Here is a 13,213-nt window from a genome sequence, read left to right on the forward strand (position 1 = left end):
GTGCCCCCAGGAGTAGTATGCCCCCCATTAGCAGGCCCCCAGTAGTATGCCCCCCAGTAGTATGTATCCCATTAGCAGGCCCCCAGTAGTATGCCCCCCAGTAGTATGCTCCCATAAGCAGGCCCTCAGTAGTATGCCCCCCCAGTAGTATGCCCCCATAAGCAGGCCCCCAGTAGTATGCCCCCATTAGCAGGCCCCCAATAGTATGCCCCCATTAGCAGGCCCCCCCATAAGCAGGCCCCCAGTAGTATGCCCCCATAAGCAGGCCCCCAGTAGTATGTCCCCCCAGTAGTATGCCCTCCATTAGCAGACCCCCAGTAGTATGCCCCCATTAGCAGGCCCCCCAGTAGTAGGCCCCCATACACACAAAAAAAACAAAACAAAAAAAACTTACCTGTATCCCCGCTCCAGCCGCCGTCCACTCTGCTGCCATGCGACGAGGAGGGAGCCAGAAGACGGAGTTCCTGAGTGAGTTCCAGCCGGCTCCCTCCGTGCAGCAGCCAATGAGAGTCTGTGTGACTCTCATTGGCTGCTGTAACAAACACACAGCTGCCGCTGTCCATGCTGTCTTCCCTACACCCCCGCCGGTACCAGAACGCCGGTACCGATCCGGGGATGCTAGCGGTGACCCCAGATGTTCCGGACCATGGCCGGAATCAAGGGGGACAGCAAGGTAAGCAGCGGGGTCCCGCGGTGGGTCCCCGCTGTTACATGGTCCAGAGTCCCCAGGCAGGGGGCTCCCTGGGGACTGGCTGAAGCGTGGAGCCAGGTAAGAACCTGCGCTTCCACTACCCCCCTGGGACAGCGGACCGCAGCAGAGCGGTAGCGCTGTGGCGTCCCGGGGGTTAAATGCATGCCAGGGGAGCGCGCCTTCCCTGTCTCACAGCCGGCGCCTCCCCCGCTGCACACAGCCCTCTCTGCACTCTGCCGACAGGCCCTGTGGCAGCGCTCCTCCCCCAGGCCAGCCTCCTCTCTGCTCCTCGGCGGCCATCTTCCTGAACGCATGGTGAACGCTGCTGGAAGCCTGGACGGAAGCATCGTGGTCTGGGTCCCCCCGCATACCTCTCCTCCGCTGTGGTCAGGTCTGTGTATGCAGCGCTGTGTCCTACCAGACTCTGTGTCTGCGTAGTTGAGTGATCAGCGCTGGTTAGTGCAGGAATTGATTTTCTTTGCATTGTATGTGACTGTGCTAGCGCTGCTGCCTGTATCTTCTATTCTGACTGTCAGCTTTATTACTGTCCCTGTTCTTTCTGCTAAGCCCTTGCGGTGCGGTGCTGCAGGGTGGTCTCTCGCCTCTTTAAAATACAATTGGTGAGAGGGGTCACATACTTAGTACCATCATGTCTGAAAGTGATTTTCCTCTCCGGCTACAGTGTACTACGTGTAAAGTACCTTTAGCGGAGGGGGAGGGTAGCGCGGAGGGCCTCTGCCGGCAGTGTTTGTCAATGGCGTGGCCTATTACGGTTACAGCACCGGTACAGGAGCCGCCCTGGGCTTGTTTCGCTCAGGCGCTTACAACCTTAGTGGGCCAGTTAGCTCCGCAGCCCACGTTTACGCAGATGGGTTTGTCCCAGCAGTCAGTGGTGTCGTCACCCATGCAGGGTTTCCCAAGACAATTGGTGGTACCCCGCAGTCTCCCTATTTCCCCTCTCCCGGTTTCTCAGGAGCCGGCGTGGGTTAACTCCCTGACGAGTTCTGTACAGCACTTGTCGGATGTGTTGCAGGGGGAGGCTGTGATGCGGCCACATAAACAGCCGGTGGCGTCTCTGTCGGCTCCTTATGAGGATGACGAAGGGACGTCTGATGATGGGGAGATTCTGGATCCTTACGATCAGGAACCTCTCCATACTAAGGACGCTGCCGCTAGGTCCAAGGTGTATATTCCTGGACTTATTCGGGCAGTCCGCACAGCCTTGGTGATTGAGGACGAAGTTCCCCCAGCTGCTAAATCCAAGTATGCCTTTTTTAAGGATGTGAAGGGTGACGCCACAGTCTTTCCTCTTTCGGGTCAGTTAATGGACCATTTAGAGGAGGCGTGGAAACAGCCTGGCAAGCGATACCAGCCGCAGAGGCGCCTGGCAGTGGCTTATCCGTTCGCGGATAATTATTTTGCTAAGTGGGAATCCCCTCCACAGGTGGATTCTCATGTGACACGTCTTGTCCGTAGTGCCACATTGCCAATGCCATCCATGTCCTCCCTTAAGGATGCTACGGACCGCAAGGTGGAGATCTGCCTGAAGTCCGCTTATTCCCTTGCGGGGGGGGCAGCGCGGCCGGCTATGGCCATTTGCTGGGTTGCCAGAGCGATGGAGCGCTGGGCGGATTCATTGGAGGCGTCCTTTGATTCCGACTGTCCGGCCGAACAAACGGAGTTGATTGGTAATCTCCGTGATTCGGCCACTTATATCAACGAGGCGGCCTTAGACATTAGTACACTGGTGTCTCGAATTTCTTCAGCAGCGGTGGCTGCTTGTCGCACCTTGTGGTTGCGATCCTGGAAGGCGGACGCTGACTCTAAAAAGGGTTTGGAGGCGTTGCCCTTTAACGGAGAAGTTCTCTTCGGTCCAGATCTGGACAAGATTGTGGCCACGCTGGCGGCAGCCAAATCGGCATGTCTCCCGTCGGCCGCGTTTCCTTCTGGTTCAGGACCATCGTCCTTTCGGTCTTATAGGGCTCAGGGCAGGCCCAAACCACGGTCTTTTCCCCGACAGGCTGGTCCCAAGAAATCGGCCAAGCCCCGGAAGCAGGCATGGAGTACCAGACGTCCGGCCCCTAAGCCTAATGACAAGCCTGCGGCCTGACGGTCCGGGCCTCCCATTGGGGGATCCCAAAGTGGGAGGCCGCCTGCTGCAGTTCGCCCGGTGTTGGTCGGTCACCACGACAGACACTTGGGTTCTCGAGGTGGTCTCCCACGGGTACACCCTCTCTTTCCAGCACAGACCCCCGGCTCGATTCTTCACCACGGGTCTTCCATCAGACCGGAACAAGGCCACGGAGCTGCGGAAGGTCTTGCACACTATGCTCCAGGCTGGAGTTATAGTGCCTGTTCCATTCTCCCAGAGGGGCCAGGGTTTCTATTCAAATCTTTTTTTGGTGCAGAAACCCAATGGGTCGTATCGTCCGATTCTCAACCTCAAAGCTCTCAACAAGTCTTTGCGGGTGCCGAAGTTTCAGATGGAGACCCTATGGTCCATCATTCTGGCGCTGGAACCTGGGGACTACAGGGTGTCATTGGACATACAGGACGCTTACCTGCATGTCCCTATTCTTTTGCGCCATCAACAGTTCCTCAGGTTTGCAATCCGCAGCGACCACTTTCAGTTTCGGGCGTTACCTTTTGGCCTGGCGACAGCACCGCGTGTGTTCACCAAGGTGATGGCGGTCATGGCGGCTTCTCTGCGGCTGCAGGGAGTCCGCATGTTGCCGTACTTGGACGACCTGTTATTAGTGGCAGGATCTCCAGAGCTCCTTCTACGCCACTTGGACCTGACCATTGCGCTACTGCAACGGCACGGCTGGTTAATCAACTGGCAGAAGTCCACTCTAATCCCGTCTCGGCGGATTCTGCACCTCGCAGCCTTATTGGACTCGGGACAGCAAAGGATCTTTGTGACGGGGGAAAAGATCTCTGCTTTACAGTCGAGGGTGCGCAGTTGTCTGCACAGCCGCCGGGTGTCTCTACACTCGGCGATGAGGTTACTGGGCTCCATGGTGTCGGTGTTCGACATGGTGGAATATGCCCAGTTTCACTCCAGACCTCTGCAGCACCTGATCCTGTCCAAGTGGAACAGGCTGCCTCAGTCTCTAAAGTCCCAGACGATAGTGCTCACCCCGGAGGTTCGCCTGTCCCTTGCCTGGTGGTTGCAGATGACCCATCTCAGCAAGGGACGTCCGTTCTGAGTACCAAATTGGGTCCTGCTGACAACGGACGCCAGTCTTCGGGGCTGGGGAGCAGTTTCGGGTCCACACTTGTTCCAGGGCAGGTGGACGCCGACAGAAGCGGAGCTTCCAATAAATATCTTGGAACTCCGAGCGGTCTTCAATGCTCTCCAGCAGGCACATCGGGTTCTCCAGGGTCGCCCGGTGCAGGTCCAGTCGGACAACGCTACCACCGTGGCCTACATAAACAGGCAATGAGGAACCCGAAGTCGGGCGGCTCTCGTAGAGGTGTCTCGGATCCTGGTATGGGCGGAGCGCAATCTTCCGGCCATATCAGCGGTCTTCATCCCGGGAGTGCTAAATTGGGAGGCGGACTTTCTAAGTCGCCAGGACGTTCATCCGGGGGAATGGTCCCTGCACCCGGACGTTTTTCAACTGCTGGTGGACAGGTGGGGTCTTCCAGAGATCGACCTCATGGCGTCCCGGCACAACAACAAGTTGCCGGTGTACGGGTCTCGCACAAGAGACGAAGAGGCGTCTCTGGTGGATGCTCTGTCCATCCGTGGACGTTCCGGTTCGCATACCTGTTTCCTCCGGTTTCCCTTCTTCCACGGGTAATCCGGAAATTCAAACAGGAAGGAGGGACGCTCCTGTTGATAGCTCCCGCGTGGCCCAGACGGCACTGGTTCTCAGACCTTCAGGGTCTGTCCGTGGACAGTCCCCTGCGGTTGCCGCTACGACCAGACCTTCTGTCGCAGGGTCCTTGTCTTCACCCGGACCTGACTCGGCTGTCTTTGACGGCGTGGCTGTTGAGACAGCCATGTTGAGGTCCAGGGGGTTTTCCAGCTCAGTGGTGCGTACCATGTTACGAGCTCGGAAACCGTCTTCCGCGAGGATATACCATCGCATGTGGCATACGTTCTTCCAGTGGTGTCGACCGAGAGGTTATGCACCTCGGGAGTTTCGTCTGTCTAGAATACTCGCCTTCCTACAAGCGGGACTAGATCATGGGCTTCGCCTTGCTTCTTTGAAGGTACAGGTTTCGGCACTGTCTGTCTGGTTTCACCGTAGGATTGCTACAATCCCGGATGTGCGCACCTTTATGCAAGGTGTTCTCCGCATTCAGCCGCCCTTTGTTCCACCTGTGGCGCCTTGGGATTTGGCTGTGGTCCTGAGGGCTCTCCAGGGACCGTCGTTTGAATCACTGGGCTCAGTGGATCTTAAATGGCTAACAGCTAAGACTGTTTTCCTTCTGGCCATAGCTTCGGCCAGACGTGTTTCTGATTTAGGGGCTCTCTCTTGTAGACCCCCTTTCTTGATTTTTCATGGGAACAGGGCAGTGCTCCGCACTCGGCCTGAATTTCTTCCCAAAGTTGTTTCCCAGTTTCATGTTAACGAGGAAATAGTTGTTCCGGCCTTTGACTCACCTGGTTTTTCAGTGGGTGAGGCCACTTTGGATGTTGTGCGGGCCTTAAGGACTTATGTTGACCGCACTTCTTCGTTTAGGAAGTCGGACGCCTTGTTTGTCCTCTATGGCTTCCGTAAAAAAGGTTGGCCTGCTTCAAAGCAAACTTTGGCAGCCTGGATCCTTATGGCTATTTCTGAAGCTTATCTTCATGAAGGTCTGCCGGTTCCTCCTTCTTTGAAGGCTCATTCCACTAGGTCTGTGGGTCCTTCGTGGGCAGCTCGACGTGGTGCCTCTGCAGTCCAGATCTGCAAGGCTGCTACGTGGTCCTCTGTCCATACCTTCGTGAGGTATTACAGGTTTGACACCTTCGCCTCTCAGGATGCTTCCTTCGGGCGGCCGATTCTCCTTTCAGCACAGGAGCGTCCCCACCCTTAAAGGATACTGCTTTGGGACATCCCCAAGGTATCCTGTGGATACCCTATGGACCCTGAAGTAGAAAATATGAGATATGGTAAATTTCTACGAAGTCCATAGGGTTCCACAGGACTCCCGTCCTGTCGCACCTGTGCTGCAGATGGGCTTTGGTCTGGTCACCGGTTTTCCCATCTCCCTCTGGTGAGAGTGTGAGTCTTGTGTGTATCCAGATCTTCTTTCTCTCTCTTCCTTCTCCTCCTCCGGCCTATGGCTTGGTAACTAACTGAGGTGCCTTGGCTCGGGGGCGGGGTATAGGAGGGGGACCCTAGTGCATCCTGGGAGGCTGAAAGCTTAACTCTATGGTGCCCGATGACTGACGTCACACCTATACCCAAGGTATCCTGTGGAACCCTATGGACTTCGTAGAAATAGAGATAACAAAGGTAAGTTCTTACCATATCTCATATTTTCTTAGCTGTTTTGCAGTTTTTACTACCCAAAAAAAAGCATGGAAAGACTTTTTTTTTTTTTGGGAGGGGGGCGGGAAATGTAAAGGGAAAGCTATCATTAAATATACAGGGAATTGTGCGGTTTCTGAGTTTCAAACAGATATTCCTAGCAGCATATATTTGGTTTTCTGTAGGCTTTTTCTGTTAGACAGTATACATGTCTCAGCTCCCTTTGGCTGACCTTGCATGTCACTGTGCTGTAGTTCTTCAGTACAGCAGTAATTGCTTTCACATAGACACAGAGCATGTTTTCCCTGCAGCTCCAGCCTTATAGCTGTTACTGCCAGAGCATTGTGATCAGCCAAAAGTCAGATCATGTTCTGCAGAGAATGTGCTGGAATCGTCCTGCATCTGCCACACGTTACCACAAGACTATTACCTGACATTTCCATTCCAGCTTTATTATGCCGCCAGTGTAATGAAAGATGATCTCTAAATGTGGAGCATTGATACCGGATTTAAATGCTGTCCTTGTACAAGATCCAATTTTACCCATGTGTGATCCTAACGGATCCTTTTAACTTACTTTGAAGTTGTGCTATACTAAATGTATCACCCCTAGCTAATTGAAATGCAATTTCTTTTTTTATTAAGGTGAGGCCCCGTGTTCCTGGGTGCCTTTTATGTACAAGCACAAATGCCAGAGTCATTTTACTAGGACCACTCTATGATGGGAGCCCAAAACTATGGGGTCTATTTACTAAGCCTTGGATAGAGATAAAGTGAACAGAGATAAAGTACCAGCCAATCAGCTCCTAACTGTCATGTACAGGCAATGTTTGAAAAATGGCAGTTAGGAGCTGATTGGTTGGTATGTTATCTCTGTTCACTTTATCTCCATCCAAGGCTTAGTAAATAGACCCCTATATCTGGGACATTGTGCAATTTACATATATTTTGTTGCTGGTCTCTGTTGATATTGTCTAGATACACTTTTATTTCCTATGGTTCTGTATAGAAATTCTGTCTCTAAAACAGCAATGGACATATGATCATGGTGTATATAATATTCATATATTTATATGTTGTAACTGCTCCTGTGAGATGCATTGCAGGGCTTTAAGGTGTTCTCAAACTATTTAAATAGTAAATAAGAAATAAAGTTATTTCCAAATCAATACATTAAGACAATAATTTGTGTAGAAACTTGACTAAAGTGAATGTAGATATGAGGTCTGCTGAAGCAATGCACTCTATAGAAGTAGCCGAAATGCATTTATGTCCTCAGTCACTGTATATGCTGTGTAATAATGCTTCCTTTCACAGCGTCAGTATATCTGCAAGCTATAACGATGTTTTCCAAGTGCCAGCTTCATTTTATACTTAACGTCTAGACTTGGCAGGGCATGCTGGGATATGTAGTTCAACAGCAGCTGGAGGGCCACTTATTGCCCACCCCTGGTCTACTACTTTCCAAATGTATTGTGTCAGCTGTAAAGTTGATGCACAAACTAAAACTGCACATAGAAAGCATGGCCAATTCTGTTTTTTGTTACGTATTAGCACTAGAGTACCCTTAATGAATTTCACACAAAATTAACAAATTCTACAGAATAAATTGTGTAACCAAATGAATGATCTGGAACCTGACATTAGAGGAGGGGGAGGGGGCCTCAAGCAGTGGGGCCCACCTGGGATTTCCCCTCTACCCCTGTGGCCCAGTCTGACCCTGTTCACATTAATATCTTTCAAATTCATAAAGTTATAGGTTTGAAATAGTTGGTATGTGATGGTCTGTGATTTACCATTACTGTTACACCCACCTTCCTATGATAAGTAACCCTATTTCTGCAGAGGCATAGGGGCCCAAATTTCACCACTTCCTATGTTCTAAAATGTATTTCTTTTTTTTTAATTGCTGGAATGCACATGTCCTAATTAGTCTCCAAGCCACAGCCGACACATAGAACAATAGAACATGTATTGAAATAATCAATTGACAATAACTTTAGGGGTCACCTGCTGCCCAAGGCTTTGGCCTAAATAACCTCTCCCTATATGTTGTTCTTAGCTCATTGCAATTATTTATTTACATTCTTTACTGCTGGGTAAAAAAGTTGTTAACAAGCTTTCAGCAGCACATAGCTATGAATTGGTGATGAGGTTTCCCTGTGGAATTAGGGCCTAATTCAGACCCGGTCTCAAGCGCTGTGTACTCGCAACCGGGTCGATGGTGGGCCAGTGCGCACGCGCGAGCCCCGGAGCGATCTCAAAAAGCGCTCGCTCCGGGACTCACTACAAAAGGGGCGGCTGTCGATGTTGATCGACAGCTCGACCCCTTTTGTAGGCGCGGCCGGGGGGTGGCTTCACAAATGTAGGCGTTCCCAAGCGAACGCCTACCGTTTGTGGGCGGCCTCACTGACATCACCAGTGATGTCAGTGAGAGAACTTCCGGCTCTGTTTGAGTCGAAAGCTCTCTGGGGCTTGCGGTCACGAGACCCTACCACAAGGGTCTCGTCGCAAGCCCGATGGTCGCGATGGTCTTGACCATCGCGACCATCATCATGGCCGCTCGCAATAGCTGTGATACTTGCCCACAGCTATGCAAGCCAAGAGGCCGCATCTAAAAAAACAAGTGCCCGCCCTGATTCAGAGCGAGCGCTCGCTTTTTGCGAGCGCCTCTGAATCAGGCCCTTAGAGCTCTCCAGCTACCTAAGTTCTGTGACAGGGATACTGATAGAGGAAGCGCTGTAGCTTAGGCTAGAATAAAGGAAAGAAAACTGTATAAATTAACTTTTAATTTCTAGTATCCTGACAACTAGATCTATCCCTCTTTGATGTTTTAAAAGCTTCAATATGGTTTTGCGTAGAGGTTGTCCACTGGAAATTCCCACGTACACACTGCAGTAAATCTATCAGACATAGCATCTGTGTAATGTTAGATATTTGACAGTGTGCCAGTTTTATACCATATGCTGGTCTGTGAGGCACTGCAATCTATTATACCTGTTTCCTTTATGTCTTGGCTTACTACATCTGTTGTTCAGCTTCTTTATACAGACTACGCAAATAGCCATGTTGTCCTCATCCTGTAACTCATCCTGTGTGATTCTGCTTGAATTTAGGCTTTATAGCAAACCTCACTATGCAGAGGGAATTCTTTCCAAGCGAAGAAGATGAAACCGGAGCGGCCAAAGCATTAATGCGTCTCCAAGACACCTACAGACTTGACCCAGACGTCATAGCAAAAGGAAAGTTACCAGGTTAGTGCAACTTATAACTTGACCGTTTTTAGTGGTTTCCGGGCATGCGCATTCCTCTATAATCTTCAATAAAATGTCCGCTAAGAAAAGATTCTGTCACTTTGGAGGTAGGACGTGTCAAATACTCCTTCAGCGCACCAGGTCCCAGATGACATTCACTGAAAATGTGCTTTGTATTCGCATATTCAAAACCGAGCACCAAGCAGTGGGGTTTGTGACTTTTGTACATCTGTGTGCAATTGTGCAGTCTGAATTTGTGATAAAAGTGCCCTGATGCGAGCAGCCATGGCTTTTCTTTGCGCCAAGTTCTGTTGTGCTTCATCTGCAACTTTGTACGTGTGTAAAACCAATTCCTGTACTGTTAGTCACAGCCCAGCAACTCTAGTACATTGTGAGCAGCTTTTTGCTGCCTCTGTGACTAAAGGCCCCTACACACTAGATGATATCGTGAATGATTTGGCGGATTCCGACATCGGAACGACAAATCGTTCATATCGTCCAGTGTGTACACTTGATCATGATGCGCGTTCCCGCCGGTCGTTGGTCGTATCTTCAGATCTTCCCTACATGCAGGAAGATCTGTCAATCTCATTAATGATGCGCGGCATATCGTGCAGTGTGTACGCAGTACTGAATGACGAATGATATGTTGTTCCGACCGAACGATACGGACGTTACTTGACAGGCATTTGCATGCATCTGTGTTAAAAAAAAAATGCTTGTAAAGTTAAAAAAAAAAAAAAATTACATGGGGTCCCTCTCCTAAAGCACAACCAGCCCCAGACTTTTCATGATCCAGTCCTGGTTGTGAAAATACAGGGGAAAAAAAAGAGTAGGGGTCCCTGGATTTTCCATAACCAGCTCCGGACTCTATCTAGTGGGGAGCAATGCCACAGCCAGGGGATCCCCAGCATTATGGCTGACCACTAGTCAGCCCAGGCCAAGGATTCCTGGGGAGGTGGGGACCCCCCTCAATAAGGGGGTCCCCCACTCCAGGGCACTCCAGGGCTATACCCGGCACCCGGCTGTGGGTGCCGAGTTGATTGTGTAAAGTGTTGTGTAAAAATAGATGTAATAACATTGTTTTTTACAGTAGAACTACAGGTCCCATCAAGCCTCCCCCGCATGCTAGTACTTGGAGAACCACAAGTACCAGCATGCGGGTCATTAAGAGCCCACTGGTATTTGTAGTTTAGCTGCAAAAGTAATTTTAAAATAAAGACAACACGTGCACACCGCTAGAATGAGATGGCTGAGAGTAGCATTTATATGTTTTCACAGCTGACAAATACGAAAGAAATCGCAGCCACGCATGTATTAGCTTCTAACTCTGAATTAGACCCTTTGTCTTCTAGGAATATTTTTTTAAATGCCTATTAATCAATGGAAACCATCCATTACTAGCATTTATCAGCATTCTGGGTTCTCTGAGTATGTGATTGAAAAAATGCATTTGTATTATTGCAGATTCCAAATGTCCTAGTCTGTTGTTGATATTTTTCCATTCAATATTTTAGGATCTAAATATGTTGCATCTTTATCTACTGATGATTGCTTTAGTATGGGAAAAATAGCCTATAACGATGGTGATAATTACCATACTGTTCTGTGGATGCAACAAGCTCTAAAATTGCTGGATGAAGGGGAAGAGGCCATGATTTCAAAAGTGGATGTTCTAGATTACCTCAGTTACACTGTGTTCCAGCTCGGGGACATCCATAGGGCAGTGGAGCTTACCCGAAGACTGCTAGTTCTAGGTAAGGACACAACCACTTACTGTATTTGCTCACTGGTATGCATGAATTATTAGCTGGTGATTTTCATATTATGTCTTCAAGCATTCAATTCCTAATAGCATATATTATCCTTGCATTGAGCAGTATAGTATAGGATTTCTACTACCCATTTCTGTTCACCAATTTACTAGATTAGAAGTTTAGGTTGAGACATTCTACTTAGTCTCAGAACTTATTTGCTTTTATAACAGTATGTTGGTTCCTTCCTTAACACTTATTTAATACCTAACGTGGCTCTCCAGCCATCTAACATTAATCACCAGTACGTTCTGCCAGGGCAAGATTTTTACAAAATATATGCGAGTTACAGTTTTAATAGCTGGTGTAGAGCACAACATATACAGTATGGCAGTGGTCTCCAACCTGTAGCTCGCGAGCTACCGGTAGCTTGCGCTCTTAATTTTGGTAGATCAACTAGCTGCAATACTGCCGAGTGAACTAGGAGGAAGTGACCTCTGATGTGTGCTCCCCATGGATGGAGCCACAGGAAACACATCAGGTGATTGTCACAGCCACTACAGCAATCACCTGATGTGCTTCCCCGTGGTTCCACCCACGGTGTCTACGCTACGGTGGAGCGAGTGACTCCCGCCAAGCCCTGCCAGACAATCACACAGCAGTCCTGCCTATATCTTTTGCTCCTCTACTGCACGTACCTCCTTGGAGCCGGTAATTAACAGTGTATTTACAAATTACAACGATATCACTGTAATAATTAAATGCATATTTATTTTCTATGAAACATGTTTTTTTCATTAAATTACCTTCAATTGTAGCTCTTCAGGAGGTTTCATTTTTCTAAAGTAGCTCACATCTCAATTAACGTTAGAGACCACTGCAGTATGGTATAACGGAGTCCATGTTGCCCTTTCTTTGCTGTGTTGTGGCTCTGTAGGGCTTGATAAGTTCTAGAATGGAGGGAATTCAGCATCACAATAGAGTGAGAAGTATGTACGAGATGCTGCTTTCTGGATTTGTACGTAAGGATTAGAAAGACTAGAAAAGATTGCACAGGGCTGTTGCAATACTACTAAGCAACTGCAGCTCTATTGCAACCTATGTGTACATACACTGAAGTGCTGAAAGTCAATGGATAGATGCTTAGTATCTTGTAGGACCACCTCTAGCCCGGTAAAGAGCAGCAACTCAAAATGGCATCGATTCCACAAGTGGGCGGAAGACCAATGACCAATGCCATCTAGATGGCTTTCCACAGCTACCTGATTTTTTTTAGGTGCAGAATCTTGAGTGCGAATGGACCTCTACACCTCGTCCCATAACTGCTCGATTGGGATCATGATGGGGGAAATGTGGTGGCCACACCAATCATCGGAACTCTCCAGAATGCTCCTGGAACCAATTCTGTACAACTTGGGGCCAATGTCACAGTTCATTATCCTGCTGGAATATTCCATTGTTGTGGGGGTACATGAAGTCCATGAAGGCCTGTAAATGGTCATCAAGCACTGCATTGTAGCGGTTACCGGTCAATGACGTGTTCAGGCGGACCAGTGGGCCCAACCCATGCCTCATGAACACACCCCACACCATTATGGAGCCAACACCAGCCTGCATGGTACCTTGTTGACAACTGCGGTCCATGGCATCATGGGGTCGGTGGCACACCCGAACCCTACCATCAGTCCGAAACCGCTGGAACCCTGACTCATTGAACTACGCCACTTGTTGCCAGTCCTCCAGGGTCCAATTAGCAACGTCACAAGCCCAAGTGAGGCGCTGTGTTCGGTGTCGTAGTGTTAACAGGCACTCTGGTGGGTCTTTTGCTCCCATATCCCATGGGAGCTAAAGAACGTTGCACTGACCTGCTGGATATGTGTCTGGTACCTCTTGCAGTGAATGTGGATGTGATTTTAGCCAGTTACATAACATACAATTATGGCCAGACGTCACTAGTCACAATCATTAAGCACCCGTGGTCAGCCACTGTGCTGTCCACGGTGAGTGGTAATATCTTCCATGAGGTATTCCCTGTACACACGTGAC

General features: G+C 49.5%; 1 protein-coding gene across 4 annotated transcripts in view; it reads left to right on the top strand.

Annotated features, from left to right (window-relative positions):
* Nucleotides 1-13,213, top strand: part of P4HA2 (prolyl 4-hydroxylase subunit alpha 2) — a 102,495-nt gene that overhangs the window by 39,771 nt on the left and 49,511 nt on the right. For all 4 annotated transcript variants that reach the window (XM_088470385.1, XM_088470384.1, XM_088470382.1 and 1 more), the window contains exons 5-6: nt 9,276-9,413; nt 10,931-11,170. In XM_088470385.1, coding sequence (XP_088326511.1) covers nt 9,276-9,413; nt 10,931-11,170 — 378 coding nt within the window. The remainder of the gene's footprint in view (nt 1-9,275; nt 9,414-10,930; nt 11,171-13,213) is intronic.

Source organism: Taudactylus pleione, unplaced genomic scaffold (assembly GCF_031769625.1).
Source record: "Taudactylus pleione unplaced genomic scaffold, aTauple2 ptg000099l, whole genome shotgun sequence".
Lineage (NCBI taxonomy): Eukaryota > Metazoa > Chordata > Amphibia > Anura > Myobatrachidae > Taudactylus > Taudactylus pleione.